The sequence below is a fragment of the Vanellus vanellus genome (assembly GCF_965231255.1).
Source record: "Vanellus vanellus genome assembly, chromosome: 14".
Lineage (NCBI taxonomy): Eukaryota > Metazoa > Chordata > Aves > Charadriiformes > Charadriidae > Vanellus > Vanellus vanellus.
This window is the reverse complement of record NC_138919.1, coordinates 1,763,095-1,783,744: the sequence shown is the minus strand read 5'-3', so window position 1 is coordinate 1,783,744 and position 20,650 is coordinate 1,763,095. Positions and strand designations below refer to the sequence as shown.

Here is a 20,650-nt window from a genome sequence, read left to right as displayed (position 1 = left end):
GCTGACCCTTTGCTCTCACTCTTTGGCCATGCCAGTGATAACGACCCACTTGAGGCCATGGGCTCATTAACTGACCTGCATCTGTGGCGGCTCTTGGGTGATTCCCCAGAAGGGGGTCCCTTTCCCGATACGGAGAATGGGAGAGATGCTCTTGGGATGGGCTTGGAGCAGGATTTGAAGCAACTGCCATCCCTCCCCGAAGGCATTCCAGCCCCTTTGGAGAACGGCATCCAAGAACTGGCCCAGGTAAGTCGCTTTTTTGAGTGCCTGGATGTCAGGTAGTGTCCAAGTCCTCGGCCTTGATATCGCCTGAATGTAACAGTCGGTATCACAGGTCTCATGGTGTCTCCTCTGCCTCTCTTGGCAAATTGTGGACGTGATGCAAGAGGTAATTTCCTAAGTCAATTTGAGAAGAATGAAGTTAAGATGTGGACTAATGAGGCTGAAGGAGGAATTCCACCTTGATCGTTGTAATGTGCTGTGATTGTCAGGAGAGCATGTGTGAAGTGGCGTGCAGTGTTGTGTGTGTGTGAAATAAGTGGGTGCATCTGGAAAGCATTATGTGTTGTACATCGTGAGAAGGCGTGAAAAGCTGTGTAGATGGGGCCTGAGGATTTGTCAGAACTGTTTCCCATGTCATACGCTGGCAGCTGCCTTCTTTGAGGCATGGGTGCTATTTGGCATGTCCTGCACTGGAGCTGCATCCCTGGGCATTTGGGTTCTTTACCTCTCTTTAACATCTCAGAGTTGGGGTACCGTTTAGGGCGTGGAACCTATTACTTTGTAGGAGGGTGATCCCCTGTCTTTTCAGCAGTAGCTCGTCGTGCAGGTGGAGTGCTGTGGTACTGCCCCATCTTCTGCAGAATGTTGTGAGGCGCTTTGGGATGCGCTGCTCTGGAGAAGCGGGAGAGCACTGGGTGCTGGTCAGGGATCCCTCTCCTGGCACGTCAGAGACGCGCGCTTTCAGGCTCGCTGTGGGGCTTCTGTGGTGTGAGGGCTGTCGCCATCAGCCTGTCGCCAAGTGCTGAGATGTCTTGTTTCTGCGACCAGTGTTGTTTGTAAGCTTGGCATTTAAGTCGTAAAGCGTGTACTTAGCCCTCTGCGGTGGTGTGTGTTCTGCCGTGTTTTCCTAATGCCAAAGCGATGCGGCTGAAAGGGGAAGGACAGGAGCACTTGTCATCCCTTCACCTTCATTGATGGGACCGTCTCTCGTGTAAAAGCTGGGTGTGCTGTGAATTGTTGGAGATGGTGTGTGCCAGAACTGTGGTGACGGCTGTGTGGGGTTTGGGTTACTGTGTGCAGTGGGGAGGAAGCTTTTCTGCAGTTGTTGGGAGAGGGCCCAAAGTGTCTCTGGGGCTACAGGTTCATTTTTGTGATAAGAAGACGCTTTGATTCTGACTTCGGTATTACCATTTGCAGAAGCGGAAGTTGGAGGATAGAGGTGAAAAACTGAAAAAGAAGAAGAAGGAAGATGATTCTAACAACAAGGAAAAGAAATCCAAGAAGTCCAAGTTTTGGACACCTGGGTAAGGACGGGGAGGGAACGTTTGCTGCTCGACACCATGCTCCAGGGTTACAGATGGTATTTGTTATGCTGCAGTAGTACCCGTTGCAGTGGGGGTGGCTTGAGCGCGTGCTGCATAAACCCCATGTGGTAAACCCCACGTTGCTTCCAAAGGGGGAGGTAAAAAGGTGGCTGAGGGGAGGAGCAGAGAGGGGCAGAGCTGGCTGAAATGTTGGTGTTTTGTGGAGCTGTGTAGAGGCACTGACGTTGGGAAGAGGTATTGGAGAGGCTGAAGAGAAGGCTAACGACTCCTGGGACAAGTCTGGGGGAGGAAAGGCGGGCAGGAAGGGCATGAACTCGGCGCTGTACGAGTGTCGGGCAGGCAGGGAGGAAGAGGGTAGAAGGCCATGGGTGGCCTGGCTGTGAAATTTCTTGTACTCCTGCCCAAAGTAATTCTTGTGTGAGCGCTCAGCCTGTTTTTATAGCTTCTCTCCTTTTGGGCTGTAAACCTGAGTGGTTATTCTTCTTGTTGTGGGTCTGCTTGTGCTCTTGGTCTGTCCTTGCTTTGGTGTGCCTGGCGGGTCTGTTTCCAGGTCAGTATCTGTTGCCTGTGTCTCTTTTGCTATGGTTTCCTTCCAGTTTTTTCCTTCTTCCTGTATCTGTCCTTCTGGATTTCCTTTCTCCTGCATGGATCTGCTTTCTAGCAACACCAAAGCCATGCCTGAGCTGGTACCATGCATGCAGGATTCCTTCTTAGTGATCAAGGAAAAGGCATTTGCTCTCCCGGTTGTAATATGCAAAAAGCAGCCGGGTGCTGCCACGCGAACTCTGTCTTGCTTCAGTTCCTCTGCACTCGCTGTTTGTGTGTTTCCCAGTCTCCCTTGCTGGAATAATGCAGGTAGCTAAATGAGAGTGTAGGTCGGTGGAGGCAGTTTAAGCTCCGTCATCTCTCTGCAGTGAGGAAGGACAGCCGTCTGTTCTCCCAGCTGAACGAGCAGCGGGACACTGAGACCTTAAGAGGCCGTAGGCTATTTTACCTGGTTTAACTGGTTAAGGGGGGCTGAGAGTTTCCAGGGGACTGGTGCATGTGGCTGAAGTGAACTGGCGTGAAGGTATCCCCCTCTCTTGCCCTTCATCTTGCATTCGCTTCAGTTCCCTTTCCTTATTTATACTTTGTTCACAGCTTTACGGCGTTAAATGCAAGTAAGGAGAAGAAGAAGAAGAAATACTCTGGAGCTCTTAGTGTGAAGGAGATGCTGAAGAAGTTTCAGAAGGAGAAGGATGCTCAGAAGAAAAAAGATGAAGAGCAGAAAGTGGAGAGTCTGTCAGTGACAGAACCTGCAGCCCCGAGGGAGGCGGAGGCAGTCGCTGAGCCTTTGCTCTCGCTCTTTGGCCATGCCAGTGATAACGACCCACTTGAGCCAGTGACAGCCATGGGCTCTTTAACTGACCTGGAACAGGGGCGTCTGCTGGGTGAATCCCCAGAAGCGGGTCCCTTTCCTGATGTGGATGAACTGAGCGATGCTTTTGGGAGGATGAGCTTGGAGGAGGATTTGAAGCAACCACTATCCCTCCCCGAAGGCATTCCAGCCCCTTTGGAGAACAGCATCCAAGAACTGGCTCAGGTAAGTCGCTTTTTTGAGTGCCCGGATGTCAGGTAGTGTCCAAGTCCTCGGCCTTGGTATCGCCTGAATGTAACAGTCGGTATCACAGGTCTCGTGGTGTCTCTTCTGCCTCTCTTGGCAAATTGTGGACGTGATGCAAGAGGTAATTTCCTAAGTCAATTTGAGAAGAATGAAGTTAAGATATGGACTAATGAGGCTGAAGGAGGAATTCCACCTTGATCGTTGTAATGTGCTGTGATGGTCAGGAGAGCATCTGTGAAGTGGCGTGCAGTGTTGTGTGTGTGAAATAAGTGGGTGCATCTGGAAAGCATTACGTGTTGTACAACATGAGAAGGCGTGAGAAGCCGTGTAGATGGGGCCTGAGGATTTGTTAGAACTGTTTCCCATCTCATACGCTGGCAGCTGCCTTCCTTGAGGCATGGGTGCTATTTGGCATGTCCCGCACTGGTGCTGTATCCCTGGGCATTTGGGTTCTTTACCTCTCTTTAACATCTCAGAGTTGGGGTACCGTTTAGGGCGTGGAACCTATTACTTTGTAGGAGGGTGATCCCTCATCTTTTCAGCGGTAGCTCGTCGTGCAGGTGGAGTGCTGTGGGACTGCCCCATCTTCTGCAGAATGTTGTGAGGCGCTTTGGGATGTGCTGCTCTGGAGAAGCGGGAGAGCACTAGGTGCTGGTCTGGGATCCCTCTCCTGGCACGTCGCAGGCTCGCTGTGGGGCTTCTGTGTTGTGAGGGCTGTCGCCAAGTGCTGAGATGTCTTGTTTCTGCGACCAGTGTTGTTTGTAAGCTTGGCATTTAAGTCGTAAAGCGTGTACTTAGCCCTCTGCGGTGGTGTGTGTTCTGCCGTGTTTTCCTAATGCCGAAGCGATGCGGCTGAAAGGGGAAGGACAGGAGCACTTGTCATCCCTTCACCTTCATTGATGGGACCGTCTCTCGTGTAAAAGCTGGGTGCACTGTGAATTGTTGGAGATGGTGTGTGCCAGAACTGTGGTGACGGCTGTGTGGGGTTTGGGTTACTGTGTGCAGTGGGGAAGGAGCTGTTCTGCAGGTGTTGGGAGAGGGCCCAAAGTAGCTCTGGGGATGCAAGTCCAATTCCGCGGTCAGGAGATGCTTTGATTCTGACTTGGATTTTACCCTCTCCAGACATGGAAGTTAATGGATGGAGGTGAAAAACTGAAAAAGAAGAAGAAGAAGAAGAAGAAGGAGGAAGATGATTCTAACAACAAGGAAAACAAGTCCAAGTTTCCAATACGTGGGTAAGGACGGGGAGGTAACGCTTGCTGCTTGACACCGTGGTTCAGGGTTACAGGTGGCATTTGTGACGCTGCAGTAGTACCCGTTGTAGTGGGGGTGGCTTGAGCGCGTGCTGCATAAACCCCAAGAGGTAAACCCCACGTTGCTTCCAAAGGGGAGGTAAAAAGGCGGCTGAGGCTGAGGGGAGGAGCAGAGCTCCACAGCAAGAGTGTCAGAGCAAAAAGGGGCAGAGCTGGCTGAAATGTTGGTGTTTTGTGGAGCTGTGTAGAGGCACTGACGTTGGGAAGAGGTATTGGAGAGGCTGAAGAGAAGGCTAATGACTACTGGGACAAGTCTGGGGGAGGAAAGGCGGGCAAGAAGGGCATGAACTCAGCGCTGTATGAGTGTCGGGCAGGCAGGGAGGAAGAGGGTAGAAGGCCATGGGTGGCCTGGCTGTGCACTCGCTTGTACTTCGGCCCAAAGTAATTCTTGTGTGAGCGCTCAGCCTGTTTTTATAGCTTCTCTCCTTTTGGGCTGTAAACCTGAGTGGTTATTCTTCCTGTTGTGGGTCTGCTTGTGCTCTTGGTCTGTCCTTGCTTTGGTGTGCCTGGCGGGTCTGTTTCCAGGTCAGTATCTGTTGCCTGTGTCTCTTTTGCTATGGTTTCCTTCCACTTTTTTCCTTCTTCCTGTATCTGTCCTTCTGGATTTCCTTTTTCCTGCTTGGGTAACACCAACACCAAAGCACGCCTGAGCTGGTTCCATGCATGCAGGATTCCTTCTTAGTGATCAAGGAAAAGGCATTTGCTCTCCTGGTTGTAATAGGCAAAAAGCAGCCGGGTGCTGCCACGCGAACTCTGTCTTGCTTCAGTTCCTCTGCACTCGCTGTTTGTGTGTTTCCCAGTCTCCCTTGCTGGAACAATGCAGGCAGCTAAATGGGAGCATAGGTCGGTGGAGGCAGTTTAAGCTCCGTCAACTCTCTGCACTGAGGAAGGACAGCCGTCTGTTCTCCCAGCTGAATGAGCAGCGGGACACTGAGACCTTAAGAGGCCGTAGGCTATTTTACCTGGTTTAACTGGTTAAGGGGGGCTGAGAGTTTCCAGGGGACTGGTGCATGTGGCTGAAGAGAACTGGCGTGAAGGTATCCCCCTCTTTGCCCTTCATCTTGCACTCGCTTCAGTTCCCTTTCCTTATTTATACTTTGTTCACAGCTTTACAGCGTTAAATGCAAGTCGGAAGAAAAAGATAAAAATGAAGAAATACTGTGGAGCTCTTAGTGTGAAGGAGATGCTGCAGAATTTTCAGGAGGAGAAGGATGCGCAGAAGAAAACAGATGAAGAGCAGAAAGTCGATTGTCTGTCAGTGACAGAACCTGCAGCCGCGAGGAAGGCGGAGGCGGTGGCTGATCCTTTGCACTCGGCCAGTGATAACGACCCACTTGAGGCCATGGGCTCGTTAACTGACCTGCATCTGTGGCGTCTCCTGGGTGAATCCCCAGAAGGGGGTCCCTTTCCCGATACGGAGAATGGGAGAGATGCTCCTGGGATGGGCTTGGAGCAGGATTTGAAGCAACTGCCATCCCTCCCCGAAGGCATTCCAGCCCCATTGGAGAACGGCATCCAAGAATTGGCTCAGGTAAGTCGCTTTTTTGAGTGCCTGGATGTCAGGTAGTGTCCAAGTCCTTGGCCTTGGTATCGCCTGAATGTAACAGTCGGTATCGCACCTGTGTGGACGTGATGCAAGAGGCAATTTCCAAAGTCAATTTGAGAAGAATGATGTTAAGATATGGACTAATGAGGCTGAAGGAGGAATTCCACCTTGATCGTTGTAATGTGCTGTGATGGTCAGGAGAACATCTGTGAAGTGGTGTGCAGTGTTGTGTGTGTGAAATAAGTGGGTGCATCTGGAAAGCATTACGTGTTGTACAACATGAGAAGGCATGAGAAGCCGTGTAGATGGGGCGTGAGGATTTGTCAGAACTGTTTCCCATGTCATACACTGGCAGATGCCTTCCTTGAGGCATGGGTGCTATTTGGCGTGTCCCGCACTGGAGCTGCATCCCTGGGCATTTGGGTTCTTTACCTCTCTTTAACATCTCAGAGTTGGGGTACCATTTAGGGCGTGGAACCTATTACTTTGTAGGAGGGTGATCCCTCATCTTTTCAGCAGTAGCTCGTCGTGCAGGTGGAGTGCTGTGGTACTGCCCCATCTTCTGCAGAATGTTGTGAGGCGCTTTGGGATGTGCTGCTCTGGAGAAGCGGGAGAGCACTGGGTGCTGGTCTGGGATCCGTCTCCTGGCACGTCAGAGACGCGCGCTTTCAGGCTCGCTGTGGGGCTTCTGTGTTGTGAAGGCTGTCGCCAAGTGCTGAGATGTCTTGTTTCTGTGACCAGTGTTGTTTGTAAGCTTGGCATTTAAGTCGTAAAGCGTGTACTTAGCCCTCTGCGGTGGTGTGTGTTCTGCCGTGTTTTCCTAATGCCGAAGCGATGCGGCTGAAAGGGGAAGGAGCAGGAGCACTTGTCATCCCTTCACCTTCATTGATGGGACCGTCTCTCGTGTAAAAGCTGGGTGTGCTGTGAATTGTTGGAGATGGTGTGTGCCAGAACTGTGGTGACGGCTGTGTGGGGTTTGGGTTACTGTGTGCAGTGGGGAAGGAGCTGTTCTGCAGTTTTTGGGAGAAGGCCCAAAGTGTCTCTGGGGCTGCAGGTGAAATTCCACAAACAGGAGATGCTTTGATTCTGACTTGGATTTTACCCTCTCCAGACATGGAAGTTAATGGATGGAGGTGAAGAACAGAAAAAGAAGAAGAATAAGAAGAAGAAGAAGAAGGAGGAAGATGATTCTAACAACAAGGAAAACAAGTCCAAGTTTCCAATACGTGGGTAAGGACGGGGAGGTTACGCTTGCTGCTCGACACCGTGCTTCAGGGTTACAGGTGGCATTTGTGATGCTGCAGTAGTACCCGTTGCAGTGGGGGTGGCTTGAGCGCGTGCTGCATAAACCCCAAGAGGTAAGCCCCACGTTGCTTCCAAAGGGGGAGGTAAAAAGGTGGCTGAGGCTGAGGGGAGGAGCAGAGCTCCACAGCAAGAGTGTCGGAGCAAAAAGGGGCAGAGCTGGCTGAAATGTTGGTGTTTTGTGGAGCTGTGTAGAGGCACTGACGTTGGGAAGAGGTATTGGAGAGGCTGAAGAGAAGGCTAACGACTCCTGGGACAAGTCTGGGGGAGGAAAGGCGGGCAGGAAGGGCATGAACTCGGCGCTGTATGAGTGTCGGGCAGGCAGGGAGGAAGAGGGTAGAAGGCCATGGGTGGCCTGGCTGTGCACTCGCTTGTACTCCTGCCCAAAGTAATTCTTGTGTGAGCGCTCAGCCTGTTTTTATAGCTTCTCTTTTTTTGGGCTGTAAACCTGAGTGGTTATTCTTCTTGTTGTGGGTCTGCTTGTGCTCTTGGTCTGTCCTTGCTTTGGTGTGCCTGGCGGGTCTGTTTCCAGGTCAGTATCTGTTGCGTGTGTCTCTTTTGCTATGGTTTCCTTCCAGTTTTTTCCTTCTTCCTGTATCTGTCCTTCTGGATTTCCTTTTTCCTGCTTGGGTAACACCAACACCAAAGCACGCCTGAGCTGGTTCCATGCATGCAGGATTCCTTCTTAGTGATCAAGGAAAAGGCATTTGCTCTCCTGGTTGTAATAGGCAAAAAGCAGCCAGGTGCTGCCACGCGAACTCTGTCTTGCTTCAGTTCCTCTGCACTCGCTGTTTGTGTGTTTCCCAGTCTCCCTTGCTGGAATAATGCAGGTAGCTAAATGAGAGCGTAGGTCGGTAGAGGCGGTTTAAGCTCCGTCATCTCTCTGCAGTGAGGAAGGACAGCCGTCTGTTCTCCCAGCTGAACGAGCAGGGGGACACTGAGACCTTAAGAGGCCGTAGGCTATTTTACCTGGTTTAACTGGTTAAGGGGGGCTGAGAGTTTCCAGGGAACTGGTGCATGTGGCTGAAGTGAACTGGGGTGAAGGTATCCCCCTCTCTTGCCCTTCATCTTGCATTCGCTTCAGTTCCCTTTCCTTCTCTGTTTACAGATCTATTGTGTTATATGCAACTAAGGAGGAGGAGAGGAAGGAGAAATACTGTGGAACTCTTAGTGTGAAGGAGATGCTGCAGAATTTTCAGGAGGAGAAGGACGCGCAGAAGAAAACAGATGAAGAGCAGAAAGTGGAGAGTCTGTCAGTGACAGAACCTGCAGCCGCGAGGGAGGCGGAGGCTGTGGCTGATCTTTTGCACTCGGCCAGTGATAACGACCCACTTGAGGCCATGGGCTCGTTAACTGACCTGCATCTGTGGCGTCTCCTGGGTGATTCCCCAGAAGGGGGTCCCTTTCCCGATACGGAGAATGGGAGAGATGCTCTTGGGATGGGCTTGGAGCAGGATTTGAAGCAACTGCCATCCCTCCCCGAAGGCATTCCAGCCCCTTTGGAGAAACACATCAAAAAACTGGCTCAGGTAAGTCACATTTTTGAGTGCCCGGATGTCAGGTAGTGTCCAAGTCCTCGGCCTTGGTATCGCCTGAATGTAACAGTCGGTATCAGAGCTCTCATGGTGTCTCCTCTGCCTCTCTTGGCAAATTGTGGACTTGATGCAAGAGGTAATTTCCTAAGTCAATTTGAGAAGAATGAAGTTAAGATATGGACTAATGAGGCTGAAGGAGGAATTCCACCTTGATCGTTGTAATGTGCTGTGATGGTCAGGAGAGCATCTGTGAAGTGGCGTGCAGTGTTGTGTGTGTGAAATAAGTGGGCGCATCTGGAAAATATTACGTGTTGTACATTGTGAGAAGGCGTGAAAAGCCATGTAGATGGGGCCTGAGGATTTGTCAGAACTGTTTCCCCTGTCATACGCTGGAAGATGCCTTTCTTGAGGCATGGGTGCTATTTGGCGTGTCCCGCACTGGAGCTGTATCCCTGGGCATTTGGGTTCTTTACCTCTCTTTAATATCTCAGAGTTGGGGTACCGTTTAGGGCGTGGAACCTATTACTTGGTAGGAGGGTGATCCCTCATCTTTTCAGCGGTAGCTCGTCGTGCAGGTGGAGTGCTGTAGGACTGCCCCATCTTCTGCAGAATGTTGTGAGGCGCTTTGGGATATGCTGATCTGGAGAAGCGGGAGAGCACTGGGTGCTGGTCAGGGATCCCTCTCCTGGCACGTCAGAGACGTGTGCTTTCAGGCTCGCTGTGGGGCTTCTGTGTTGTGAGGGCTGTCGCCAAGTGCTGAGATGTCTTGTTTCTGCGACCAGTGTTGTTTGTAAGCTTGGCATTTAAGTCGTAAAGCGTGTACTTAGCCCTCTGCGGTGGTGTGTATTCTGCCGTGTTTTCCTAATGCCAAAGCGATGCGGCTGAAAGGGGAAGGACAGGAGCACTTGTCATCCCTTCACCTTCATTGATGGGACCGTCTCTCGTGTAAAAGCTGGGTGTGCTGTGAATTGTTGGAGATGGTGTGTGCCAGAACTGTGGTGACAGCTGTGTGGGGTTTGGGTTACTGTGTGCAGTGGGGAAGGAGCTGTTCTGCAGTTTTTGGGAGAGGGCCCAAAGTGTCTCTGGGGCTGCAGGTTCAATTCTGCGATCAGGAGACGCTTTGATTCTGACTTTGTTTTTACCATTTGCAGAAACGGAAGTTGGAGGATGGAGGTGGAAAACTGAAGAAGAAGAAGGAAGATGATTCTAACAAGAAGAAAAAGAAGTCCAAGTTTCCGATACGTGGGTAAGGACGGGGAGGTAACGCTTGCTGCTCGACACCATGCTCCAGGGTTACAGATGGTATTTGTTATGCTGCAGTAGTACCCGTTGCAGTGGGGGTGGCTTGAGCGCGTGCTGCATAAACCCCATGTGGTAAACCCCACGTTGCTTCCAAAGGGGGAGGTAAAAAGGCGGCTGAGGCTGAGGGGAGGAGCAGCGCTCCACAGCAAGAGTGTCGGAGCGAAGAGGGGCAGAGCTGGCTGAAATGTTGGTGTTTTGTGGAGCTGTGTAGAGGCACTGACAGTGGGAAGAGGTATTGGAGAGGCTGAAGAGAAGGCTAACGACTCCTGGGACAAGTCTGGGGGAGGAAAGGCGGGCAGGAAGGGCATGAACTCGGCGCTGTATGAGTGTCGGGCAGGCAGGGAGGAAGAGGGTAGAAGGCCATGGGTGGCCTGGCTGTGCACTCGCTTGTACTCCTGCCCAAAGTAATTCTTGTGTGAGCGCTCAGCCTGTTTTTATAGCTTCTCATTTTTTGGGCTGTAAACCCGAGTGGTTATTCTTCCTGTTGTGGGTCTGCTTGTGCTCTTGGTCTGTCCTTGCTTTGGTGTGCCTGGCGGGTCAGTATCTGTTGCCTGTGTCTCTTTTGCTATGGTTTCCTTCCAGTTTTTTCCTTCTTCCTGTATCTGTCCTTCTGGATTTCCTTTTTCCTGCTTGGGTAACACCAACACCAAAGCACGCCTGAGCTGGTTCCATGCATGCAGGATTCCTTCTTAGTGATCAAGGAACCCTGGACTTCAGCAGGGCAAACTTTGGCCTTTTCAAACAATTACTAGGGGAAATCCCGTGGAGAAAGCTGTTTGAAGGTAAAGGTGCCCAGGATAGCTGGTCAGCATTCAGGGACTGCTTCTACCAAGCTCAAGATCAGAGCATCCCGACACGTAGGAAGTCAAGGAAGGGAGCCAGGAGACCTGTGTGGCTAAAGAGGGAACTGCTTGGCAAGCTCAAGTGGAAGAAGAGAGTTTATCGGTCATGGAAGGAGGGGCTGACCACTTGGGAAGAGTACAGGGCTGCTGTCAGGGGATGTAGAGAGGCAACTAGGAAAGCTAAGGCCTCCTTAGAGTTAAACCTGGCAAGAGGGGTCAAGGACAACAGGAAGAGCTTTTTCAAATACATGGCAGATAAAACTAACACCCGAGGCAATGTAGGCCCACTACTGAATGGGGTGGGTGCCCTGGTGACAGAAGATACGGAGAAGGCAGAACTACTGAATGCCTTCTTTGTCTCTGTCTACTCTGTCGGGGGCTGTCCTGAGGAGTCCTGTTCCGCTGAGACCCCAGATGAAGATGAAATCAAGTCAATGGATGAGTTTGCCTTAGTCGATGAGGACTGGGTCAAAGACCAGTTAAGCAACCTGGACATCCATAAATCCATGGGTCCAGATGGGATGCACCTGCAGGTGCTGAAGGAGCTGTCTGAAGTCATTGCTGGACCACTCTCCACCATCTTTACCAAGCCTTGGGAAACGGGCGAGGTGCCTGAGGACTGGAGGAAAGCAAATGTCACTCCAGTCTTCAAAAAGGGCAAGAAGGAGGACCCGGGTAACTATAGACCGGTCAGCCTCACCTCCGTCCCTGGGAAACTGATAGAACAGCTTATCCTTGGTGCCCTCTCAAGGCATATCAAGGATAAGAGGGTTATTAGGGGCAGTCAGCATGGCTTTTCCAAGGGGAAGTCATGCTTGACCAACCTCATAGCCTTTTATGAGGAAGTAACGAGGTGGATGGATGATGGCAGAGCGGTAGATGTGGTCTACCTTGACTTCAGTAAAGCATTTGACACGGTCTCCCACAGCATCCTCATGGCTAAACTGAGGAAGTGTGGACTGGATGATCGGATAGTTAGGTGGACTGCGAACTGGCTGAAGGAGAGAAGCCAGAGAGTCGTAGTCAATGGGGCAGAGTCCAGTTGGAGGCCGGTAAGCAGTGGAGTGCCTCAAGGGTCGGTACTGGGGCCCATATTATTCAATATATTCATCAATGATTTAGATGAGGGAATCGAGTGTACTATCAGCAAGTTTGCTGATGACACTAAGCTAGGAGGAGTGGCTGACACGCCAGAGGGCTGTGCTGCCATCCAGAGAGACTTGGACAGGCTGGAGATTTGGGCAGGGAATAACTTAATGAAATACAACAAGGGAAAGTGTAGGGTCCTACATCTGGGCAGAAACAACCCCAGGTTCCAGTATAGGATGGGGAGCTACCTGTTAGAGAGCAGTGTAGAGGAAAGGGACCTGGGGGTCCTGGTGGACAGCAGGATGACCATGAGCCAGCACTGTGCCCTTGTGGCCAAGAAGGCCAATGGCATCCTGGGCTGTATTAGAAGGGGGGTGGTTAGCAGATCGCGAGAGGTCCTCCTTCCCCTCTACTCTGCCCTGGTGAGACCGCATGTGGAATATTGTGTCCAGTTCTGGGCCCCTCAGTTCAAGAAGGACAGAGAGCTGCTGGAGAGAGTCCAGCGTAGGGCAACTAAGATGATTCAGGGAGTAGAGCATCTCCCTTAAGAGGAAAGACTGAGGGAGCTGGGTCTCTTGAGTTTGGAGAAGAGGAGACTGAGGGGTGATCTTATTAGCGTTTCTAAATATATAAAGGAGGAATGTCATGAGGATGGAGCCAGGCTCTTCTCAGTAGCAACCAATGATAGGACAAGGGGTAATGGATTCAAGCTGGAACACAAGAGGTTCCACTTAAATTTGAGAAGAAACTTCTTCTCAGTGAGGGTGACAGAGCACTGGAACAGGCTGCCCAGGGAGGTTGTGGAGTCTCCTTCTCTGGAGACTTTCAAGACTCACCTGGACGCCTTCCTGTGCAACCTCATCTAGGTGTTCCTGCTCCGACAGGGGGATTGGACTAGATGATCTTTTGAGGTCCCTTCCAATCCCTAGCATACTGTGATACTGTGTGAAAAGGCATTTGCTCTCCTGGTTGTAATAGGCAAAAAGCAGCCAGGTGCTGCCACGCGAACTCTGTCTTGCTTCAGTTCCTCTGCACTCGCTGTTTGTGTGTTTGCCAGTCTCCCTTGCTGGAATAATGCAGGTAGCTAAATGAGAGCGTAGGTCGGTGGAGGCGGTTTAAGCTCCGTCGTCTCTCTGCAGTGAGGAAGGACAGCCATCTGTTCTCCCAGCTGAACGAGCAGCGGAAGTTTAAGAGGCCGTAGGCTATTTTACCTGGTTTAACTGGTTAAGAGGGGCTGAGAGTTTCCAGGGGACTGGTGCATGTGGCTGAAGTGAACTGGGGTGAAGGTATCCCCCTCTCTTGCCCTTCATCTTGCATTTGCTTCAGTTCCCTTTCCTTATTTATACTTTGTTCACAGCTTTACAGCGTTAAATGCAAGTCGGAAGAAAAAGATAAAAATGAAGAAATACTGTGGAGCTCTTAGTGTGAAGGAGATGCTGCAGAATTTTCAGGAGGAGAAGGATGCGCAGAAGAAAATGGATGAAGAGCAGAAAGTGGAGAGTCTGTCAGTGACAGAACCTGCAGCCGCGAGGGAGGCGGAGGCGGTGGCTGATCCTTTGCACTCGGCCAGTGATAACGACCCACTTGAGGCCATGGGCTCGTTAACTGACCTGCATCTGTGGCGGCTCCTGGGTGAATCCCCAGAAATGGGTCCCTTTCCCGATACGGAGAATAGGAGAGATGCTCCTGGGATGGGCTTGGAGCAGGATTTGAAGCAACTGCCATCCCCCCCCGAAGGCATTCCAGCCCCTTTTGAGAACCGCATCAAAAAACTGGCTCAGGTAAGTCACATTTTTGAGTGCCCGGATGCTGGTAGTGTCCAAGTCCTCAGCCTTGGTATCGCCTGAATGTAACAGTCGGTATCACAGCTCCCATGGTGTCTCCTCTGCCTCACTTGGCAAATTGTGGACGTGATGCAAGAGGTAATTTCCTAAGTCAATTTGAGAAGAATGTAGTTAAGATGTGGAGTAATGAGGCTGGGGGAGGAATTCCACCTTGATCGTTGTAATGTGCTGTGATTGTCAGGAGAGCATCTATCAAGTGGCGTGCAGTGTTGTGTGCAGTGGGGAAGGAGCTGTTCTGCAGTTTTTGGGAGAAGGCCCAAAGTGTCTCTGGGGCTGCAGGTTCAATTCTGCGATCAGGAGACGCTTTGATTCTGACTTTGGTTTTACCATTTGCAGAAGCGGAAGTTGGGGGATGGAGGTGAAAAACTGAAGAAGAAGAAGGAGAAAGATAATTCTAACAAGAAGAAAAAGAAGTCCAAGTTTCCGATAGCTGGGTAAGGACGGGGAGGTAACGCTTGCTGCTCGACACCGTGCTTCAGGGTTACAGGTGGCATTTGTGACGCTGCAGTAGTACCCTTTGCAGTGGGGGTGGCTTGAGCGCGTGCTGCATAAACCCCAAGAGGTAAACCCCACGTTGCTTCCAAAGGGGGAGGTTAAAAGGTGGCTGAGGCTGAGGGGAGGAGCAGAGCTCCACAGCAAGAGTGTCGGAGCAAAGAGGGGCAGAGCTGGCTGAAATGTTGGCGTTTTGTGGAGCTGTGTAGAGGCACTGACGTTGGGAAGAGGTATTGGAGAGGCTGAAGAGAAGGCTAACGACTCCTGGGACAAGTCTGGGGGAGGAAAGGCGGGCAAGAAGGGCATGAACTCGGCGCTGTATGAGTGTCGGGCAGGCAGGGAGGAAGAGGGTAGAAGGCCATGGGTGGCCTGGCTGTGCACTCGCTTGTACTCCGGCCCAAAGTAATTCTTGTGTGAGCGCTCAGCCTGTTTTTATAGCTTCTCTCCTTTTGGGCTGTAAACCTGAGTGGTTATTCTTCCTGTTGTGGGTCTGCTTGTGCTCTTGGTCTGTCCTTGCTTTGGTGTGCCTGGCGGGTCTGTTTCCAGGTCAGTATCTGTTGCCTGTGTCTCTTTTGCTATGGTTTCCTTCCAGTTTTTTCCTTCTTCCTGTATCTGTCCTTCTGGATTTCCTTTTTCCTGCTTGGGTAACACCAACACCAAAGCACGCCTGAGCTGGTTCCATGCATGCAGGATTCCTTCTTAGTGATCAAGGAAAAGGCATTTGCTCTCCTGGTTGTAATAGGCAAAAAGCAGCCAGGTGCTGCCACGCGAACTCTGTCTTGCTTCAGTTCCTCTGCACTCGCTGTTTGTGTGTTTCCCAGTCTCCCTTGCTGGAATAATGCAGGCAGCTAAATGGGAGCGTAGGTCGGTGGAGGCGGTTTAAGCTCCGTCAACTCTCTGCAGTGAGGAAGGACAGCCGTCTGTTCTCCCAGCTGAATGAGCAGCGGGACACTGAGACCTTAAGAGGCCGTAGGCTATTTTACCTGGTTTAACTGGTTAAGGGGGGCTGAGAGTTTCCAGGGGACTGGTGCATGTGGCTGAAGAGAACTGGGGTGAAGGTATCCCCCTCTCTTGCCCTTCATCTTGCATTCGCTTCAGTTCCCTTTCCTTATTTATACTTTGTTCACAGCTTTACAGCGTTAAATGCAAGTCGGAAGAAAAAGATAAAAATGAAGAAATACTGTGGAGCTCTTAGTGTGAAGGAGATGCTGCAGAATTTTCAGGAGGAGAAGGATGCGCAGAAGAAAACAGATGAAGAGCAGAAAGTCGATTGTCTGTCAGTGACAGAACCTGCAGCCGCGAGGGAGGCGGAGGCGGTGGCTGATCCTTTGCACTCGGCCAGTGATAACGACCCACTTGAGGCCATGGGCTCGTTAACTGACCTGCATCTGTGGCGTCTCCTGGGTGAATCCTCAGAAGGGGGTCCCTTTCCCGATACGGAGAATGGGAGAGATGCTCTTGGGATGGGCTTGGAGCAGGATTTGAAGCAACTGCCATCCCTCCCCGAAGGCATTCCAGCCCCATTGGAGAACGGCATCCAAGAATTGGCTCAGGTAAGTCGCTTTTTTGAGTGCCTGGATGTCAGGTAGTGTCCAAGTCCTTGGCCTTGGTATCGCCTGAATGTAACAGTCGGTATCGCACCTGTGTGGACGTGATGCAAGAGGCAATTTCCAAAGTCAATTTGAGAAGAATGATGTTAAGATATGGACTAATGAGGCTGAAGGAGGAATTCCACCTTGATCGTTGTAATGTGCTGTGATGGTCAGGAGAACATCTGTGAAGTGGCGTGCAGTGTTGTGTGTGTGAAATAAGTGGGTGCATCTGGAAAGCATTACGTGTTGTACAACATGAGAAGGCGTGAGAAGCCGTGTAGATGGGGCGTGAGGATTTGTCAGAACTGTTTCCCATGTCATACACTGGCAGATGCCTTCCTTGAGGCATGGGTGCTATTTGGCGTGTCCCGCACTGGAGCTGCATCCCTGGGCATTTGGGTTCTTTACCTCTCTTTAACATCTCAGAGTTGGGGTACCATTTAGGGCGTGGAACCTATTACTTTGTAGGAGGGTGATCCCCTGTCTTTTCAGCAGTAGCTCGTCGTGCAGGTGGAGTGCTGTAGGACTGCCCCATCTTCTGCAGAATGTTGTGAGGCGCTTTGGGATGTGCTGCTCTGGAGAAGCGGGAGAGCACTGGGTGCTGGTCTGGGATCCGTCTCCTGGCACGTCAGAGACGCGTGCTTTCAGGCTCGCTGTGGGGCTTCTGTGTTGTGAGGGCTGTCGCCAAGTGCTGAGATGTCTTGTTTCTGCGACCAGTGTTGTTTGTAAGCTTGGCATTTAAGTCGTAAAGCGTGTACTTAGCCCTCTGCGGTGGTGTGTGTTCTGCCGTGTTTTCCTAATGCCGAAGCGATGCGGCTGAAAGGGGAAGGACAGGAGCACTTGTCATCCCTTCACCTTCATTGATGGGACCGTCTCTCGTGTAAAAGCTGGGTGTGCTGTGAATTGTTGGAGATGGTGTGTGCCAGAACTGTGGTGACGGCTGTGTGGGGTTTGGGTTACTGTGTGCAGTGGGGAAGGAGCTGTTCTGCAGTTTTTGGGAGAAGGCCCAAAGTGTCTCTGGGGCTGCAGGTGAAATTCCACAAACAGGAGATGCTTTGATTCTGACTTGGATTTTACCCTCTCCAGACATGGAAGTTAATGGATGGAGGTGAAGAACAGAAAAAGAAGAAGAATAAGAAGAAGAAGAAGAAGGAGGAAGATGATTCTAACAACAAGGAAAACAAGTCCAAGTTTCCAATACGTGGGTAAGGACGGGGAGGTTACGCTTGCTGCTCAACACCGTGCTTCAGGGTTACAGGTGGCATTTGTGATGCTGCAGTAGTACCCGTTGCAGTGGGGGTGGCTTGAGCGCGTGCTGCATAAACCCCAAGAGGTAAACCCCACGTTGCTTCCAAAGGGGGAGGTAAAAAGGTGGCTGAGGCTGAGGGGAGGAGCAGAGCTCCACAGCAAGAGTGTCGGAGCAAAAAGGGGCAGAGCTGGCTGAAATGTTGGTGTTTTGTGGAGCTGTGTAGAGGCACTGACGTTGGGAAGAGGTATTGGAGAGGCTGAAGAGAAGGCTAACGACTCCTGGGACAAGTCTGGGGGAGGAAAGGCGGGCAGGAAGGGCATGAACTCGGCGCTGTATGAGTGTCGGGCAGGCAGGGAGGAAGAGGGTAGAAGGCCATGGGTGGCCTGGCTGTGCACTCGCTTGTACTCCTGCCCAAAGTAATTCTTGTGTGAGCACTCAGCCTGTTTTTATAGCTTCTCTTTTTTTGGGCTGTAAACCTGAGTGGTTATTCTTCTTGTTGTGGGTCTGCTTGTGCTCTTGGTCTGTCCTTGCTTTGGTGTGCCTGGCGGGTCTGTTTCCAGGTCAGTATCTGTTGCCTGTGTCTCTTTTGCTATGGTTTCCTTCCAGTTTTTTCCTTCTTCCTGTATCTGTCCTTCTGGATTTCCTTTTTCCTGCTTGGGTAACACCAACACCAAAGCACGCCTGAGCTGGTTCCATGCATGCAGGATTCCTTCTTAGTGATCAAGGAAAAGGCATTTGCTCTCCTGGTTGTAATAGGCAAAAAGCAGCCGGGTGCTGCCACGCGAACTCTGTCTTGCTTCAGTTCCTCTGCACTCGCTGTTTGTGTGTTTCCCAGTCTCCCTTGCTGGAATAATGCAGGTAGCTAAATGAGAGCGTAGGTCGGTGGAGGCGGTTTAAGCTCCGTCATCTCTCTGCAGTGAGGAAGGACAGCCGTCTGTTCTCCCAGCTGAACAAGCAGCGGGACACTGAGACCTTAAGAGGCCGTAGGCTATTTTACCTGGTTTAACTGGTTAAGGGGGGCTAGAGAGTTTCCAGGGAACTGGTGCATGTGGCTGAAGTGAACTGGGGTGAAGGTATCCCCCTCTCTTGCCCTTCATCTTGCATTCGCTTCAGTTCCCTTTCCTTCTCTGTTTACAGATCTATTGTGTTATATGCAACTAAGGAGGAGGAGAGGAAGGAGAAATACTGTGGAGCTCTTAGTGTGAAGGAGATGCTGCAGAATTTTCAGGAGGAGAAGGATGCTCAGAAGAAAATGGATGAAGAGCAGAAAGTGGAGAGTCTGTCAGTGACAGAACCTGCAGCCGCGAGGGAGGCGGAGGCGGTGGCTGATCCTTTGCACTCGGCCAGTGATAACGACCCACTTGAGGCCATTGGCTCGTTAACTGACTTGCATCTGTGGCGTCTCCTGGGTGATTCCCCAGAAGGGGGTCCCTTTCCCGATACGGAGAATGGGAGAGATGCTCTTGGGATGGGCTTGGAGCAGGATTTGAAGCAACTGCCATCCCTCCCCGAAGGCATTCCAGCCCCTTTGGAGAAACACATCAAAAAACTGGCTCAGGTAAGTCACATTTTTGAGTGCCTGGATGTCAGGTAGTGTCCAAGTCCTCGGCCTTGGTATCGCCTGAATGTAACAGTCGGTATCAGAGCTCTCATGGTGTCTCCTCTGCCACTCTTGGCAAATTGTGGACGTGATGCAAGAGGTAATTTCCTAAGTCAATTTGAGAAGAATGAAGTTAAGATATGGACTAATGAGGCTGAAGGAGGAATTCCACCTTGATCGTTGTAATGTGCTGTGATGGTCAGGAGAGCATCTGTGAAGTGGCGTGCAGTGTTGTGTGTGTGAAATAAGTGGGCGCATCTGGAAAATATTACGTGTTGTACATTGTGAGAAGGCGTGAAAAGCCATGTAGATGGGGCCTGAGGATTTGTCAGAACTGTTTCCCCTGTCATACGCTGGAAGATGCCTTTCTTGAGGCATGGGTGCTATTTGGCGTGTCCCGCACTGGAGCTGTATCCCTGGGCATTTGGGTTCTTTACCTCTCTTTAATATCTCAGAGTTGGGGTACCGTTTAGGCATGGAACCTATTACTTGGTAGGAGGGTGATCCCTCATCTTTTCAGCGGTAGCTCGTCGTGCAGGTGGAGTGCTGTAGGACTGCCCCATCTTCTGCAGAATGTTGTGAGGCGCTTTGGGATATGCTGATCTGGAGAAGCGGGAGAGCACTGGGTGCTGGTCAGGGATCCCTCTCCTGGCACGTCAGAGACGTGTGCTTTCAGGCTCGCTGTGGGGCTTCTGTGTTGTGAGGGCTGTCGCCAAGTGCTGAGATGTCTTGTTTCTGCGACCAGTGTTGTTTGTAAGCTTGGCATTTAAGTCGTAAAGCGTGTACTTAGCCCTCTGCGGTGGTGTGTATTCTGCCGTGTTTTCCTAATGCCAAAGCGATGCGGCTGAAAGGGGAAGGACAGGAGCACTTGTCATCCCTTCACCTTCATTGATGGGACCGTCTCTCGTGTAAAAGCTGGGTGTGCTGTGAATTGTTGGAGATGGTGTGTGCCAGAACTGTGGTGACAGCTGTGTGGGGTTTGGGTTACTGTGTGCAGTGGGGAAGGAGCTGTTCTGCAGTTTTTGGGAGAGGGCCCAAAGTGTCTCTGGGGCTGCAGGTTCAATTCTGCGATCAGGAGACGCTTTGATTCTGACTTTGTTTTTACCATTTGCAGAAACGGAAGTTGGAGGATGGAGGTGGAAAACTGAAGAAGAAGAAGGAAGATGATTCTAACAAGAAGAAAAAGAAGTCCAAGTTTCCGATACGTGGGTAAGGACGGGGAGGTAACGTTTGCTGCTCGACACCGTGCTTCAGGGTTACAGGTGGCATTTGTGACGCTGCAGTAGTACCCGTTGCAGTAGGGGTGGCTTGAGCGCGTGCTGCATAAACCCCATGTGGTAAACCCCACGTTGCTTCCAAAGGGGGAGGTAAAAAGGCGGCTGAGGCTGAGGGGAGGAGCAGCGCTCCACAGCAAGAGTGTCGGAGCGAAGAGGGGCAGAGCTGGCTGAAATGTTGGTGTTTTGTGGAGCTGTGTAGAGGCACTGACAGTGGGAAGAGGTATTGGAGAGGCTGAAGAGAAGGCTAACGACTCCTGGGACAAGTCTGGGGGAGGAAAGGCGGGCAGGAAGGGCATGAACTCGGCGCTGTATGAGTGTCGGGCAGGCAGGGAGGAAGAGGGTAGAAGGCCATGGGTGGCCTGGCTGTGCACTCGCTTGTACTCCTGCCCAAAGTAATTCTTGTGTGAGCGCTCAGCCTGTTTTTATAGCTTCTCTTTTTTTGGGCTGTAAACCCGAGTGGTTATTCTTCCTGTTGTGGGTCTGCTTGTGCTCTTGGTCTGTCCTTGCTTTGGTGTGC

General features: G+C 51.3%; 2 protein-coding genes across 2 annotated transcripts in view; both read left to right on the top strand.

Annotated features, from left to right (window-relative positions):
* Positions 1–57: 57 nt before the first annotated feature.
* Positions 58–3,165, top strand: LOC309677808 (ubinuclein-1-like; the record flags this gene model as incomplete). The annotated part of the gene is made up of 3 exons (XM_082490705.1): positions 58–246; positions 1,420–1,526; positions 2,688–3,165. 3 exons carry the CDS (start codon positions 58–60, stop codon positions 3,163–3,165), a joined length of 774 nt encoding a protein of 257 aa, XP_082346831.1.
* Positions 3,166–10,000: 6,835 nt separating this feature from the next.
* The window catches only part of LOC309677807 (uncharacterized protein), a gene marked incomplete at its 3' end in the record, with an annotated part of 34,376 nt that continues 23,726 nt past the window's right edge, over positions 10,001–20,650 (top strand). The window contains exons 1-7 of the mRNA XM_082490704.1: positions 10,001–10,092; positions 13,437–13,860; positions 14,260–14,357; positions 15,545–15,968; positions 17,094–17,212; positions 19,312–19,318; positions 19,971–20,065. Of these exons, the coding sequence (XP_082346830.1) occupies positions 13,477–13,860; positions 14,260–14,357; positions 15,545–15,968; positions 17,094–17,212; positions 19,312–19,318; positions 19,971–20,065 (1,127 nt within the window). The 5' untranslated portion in view covers positions 10,001–10,092; positions 13,437–13,476. The remainder of the gene's footprint in view (positions 10,093–13,436; positions 13,861–14,259; positions 14,358–15,544; positions 15,969–17,093; positions 17,213–19,311; positions 19,319–19,970; positions 20,066–20,650) is intronic.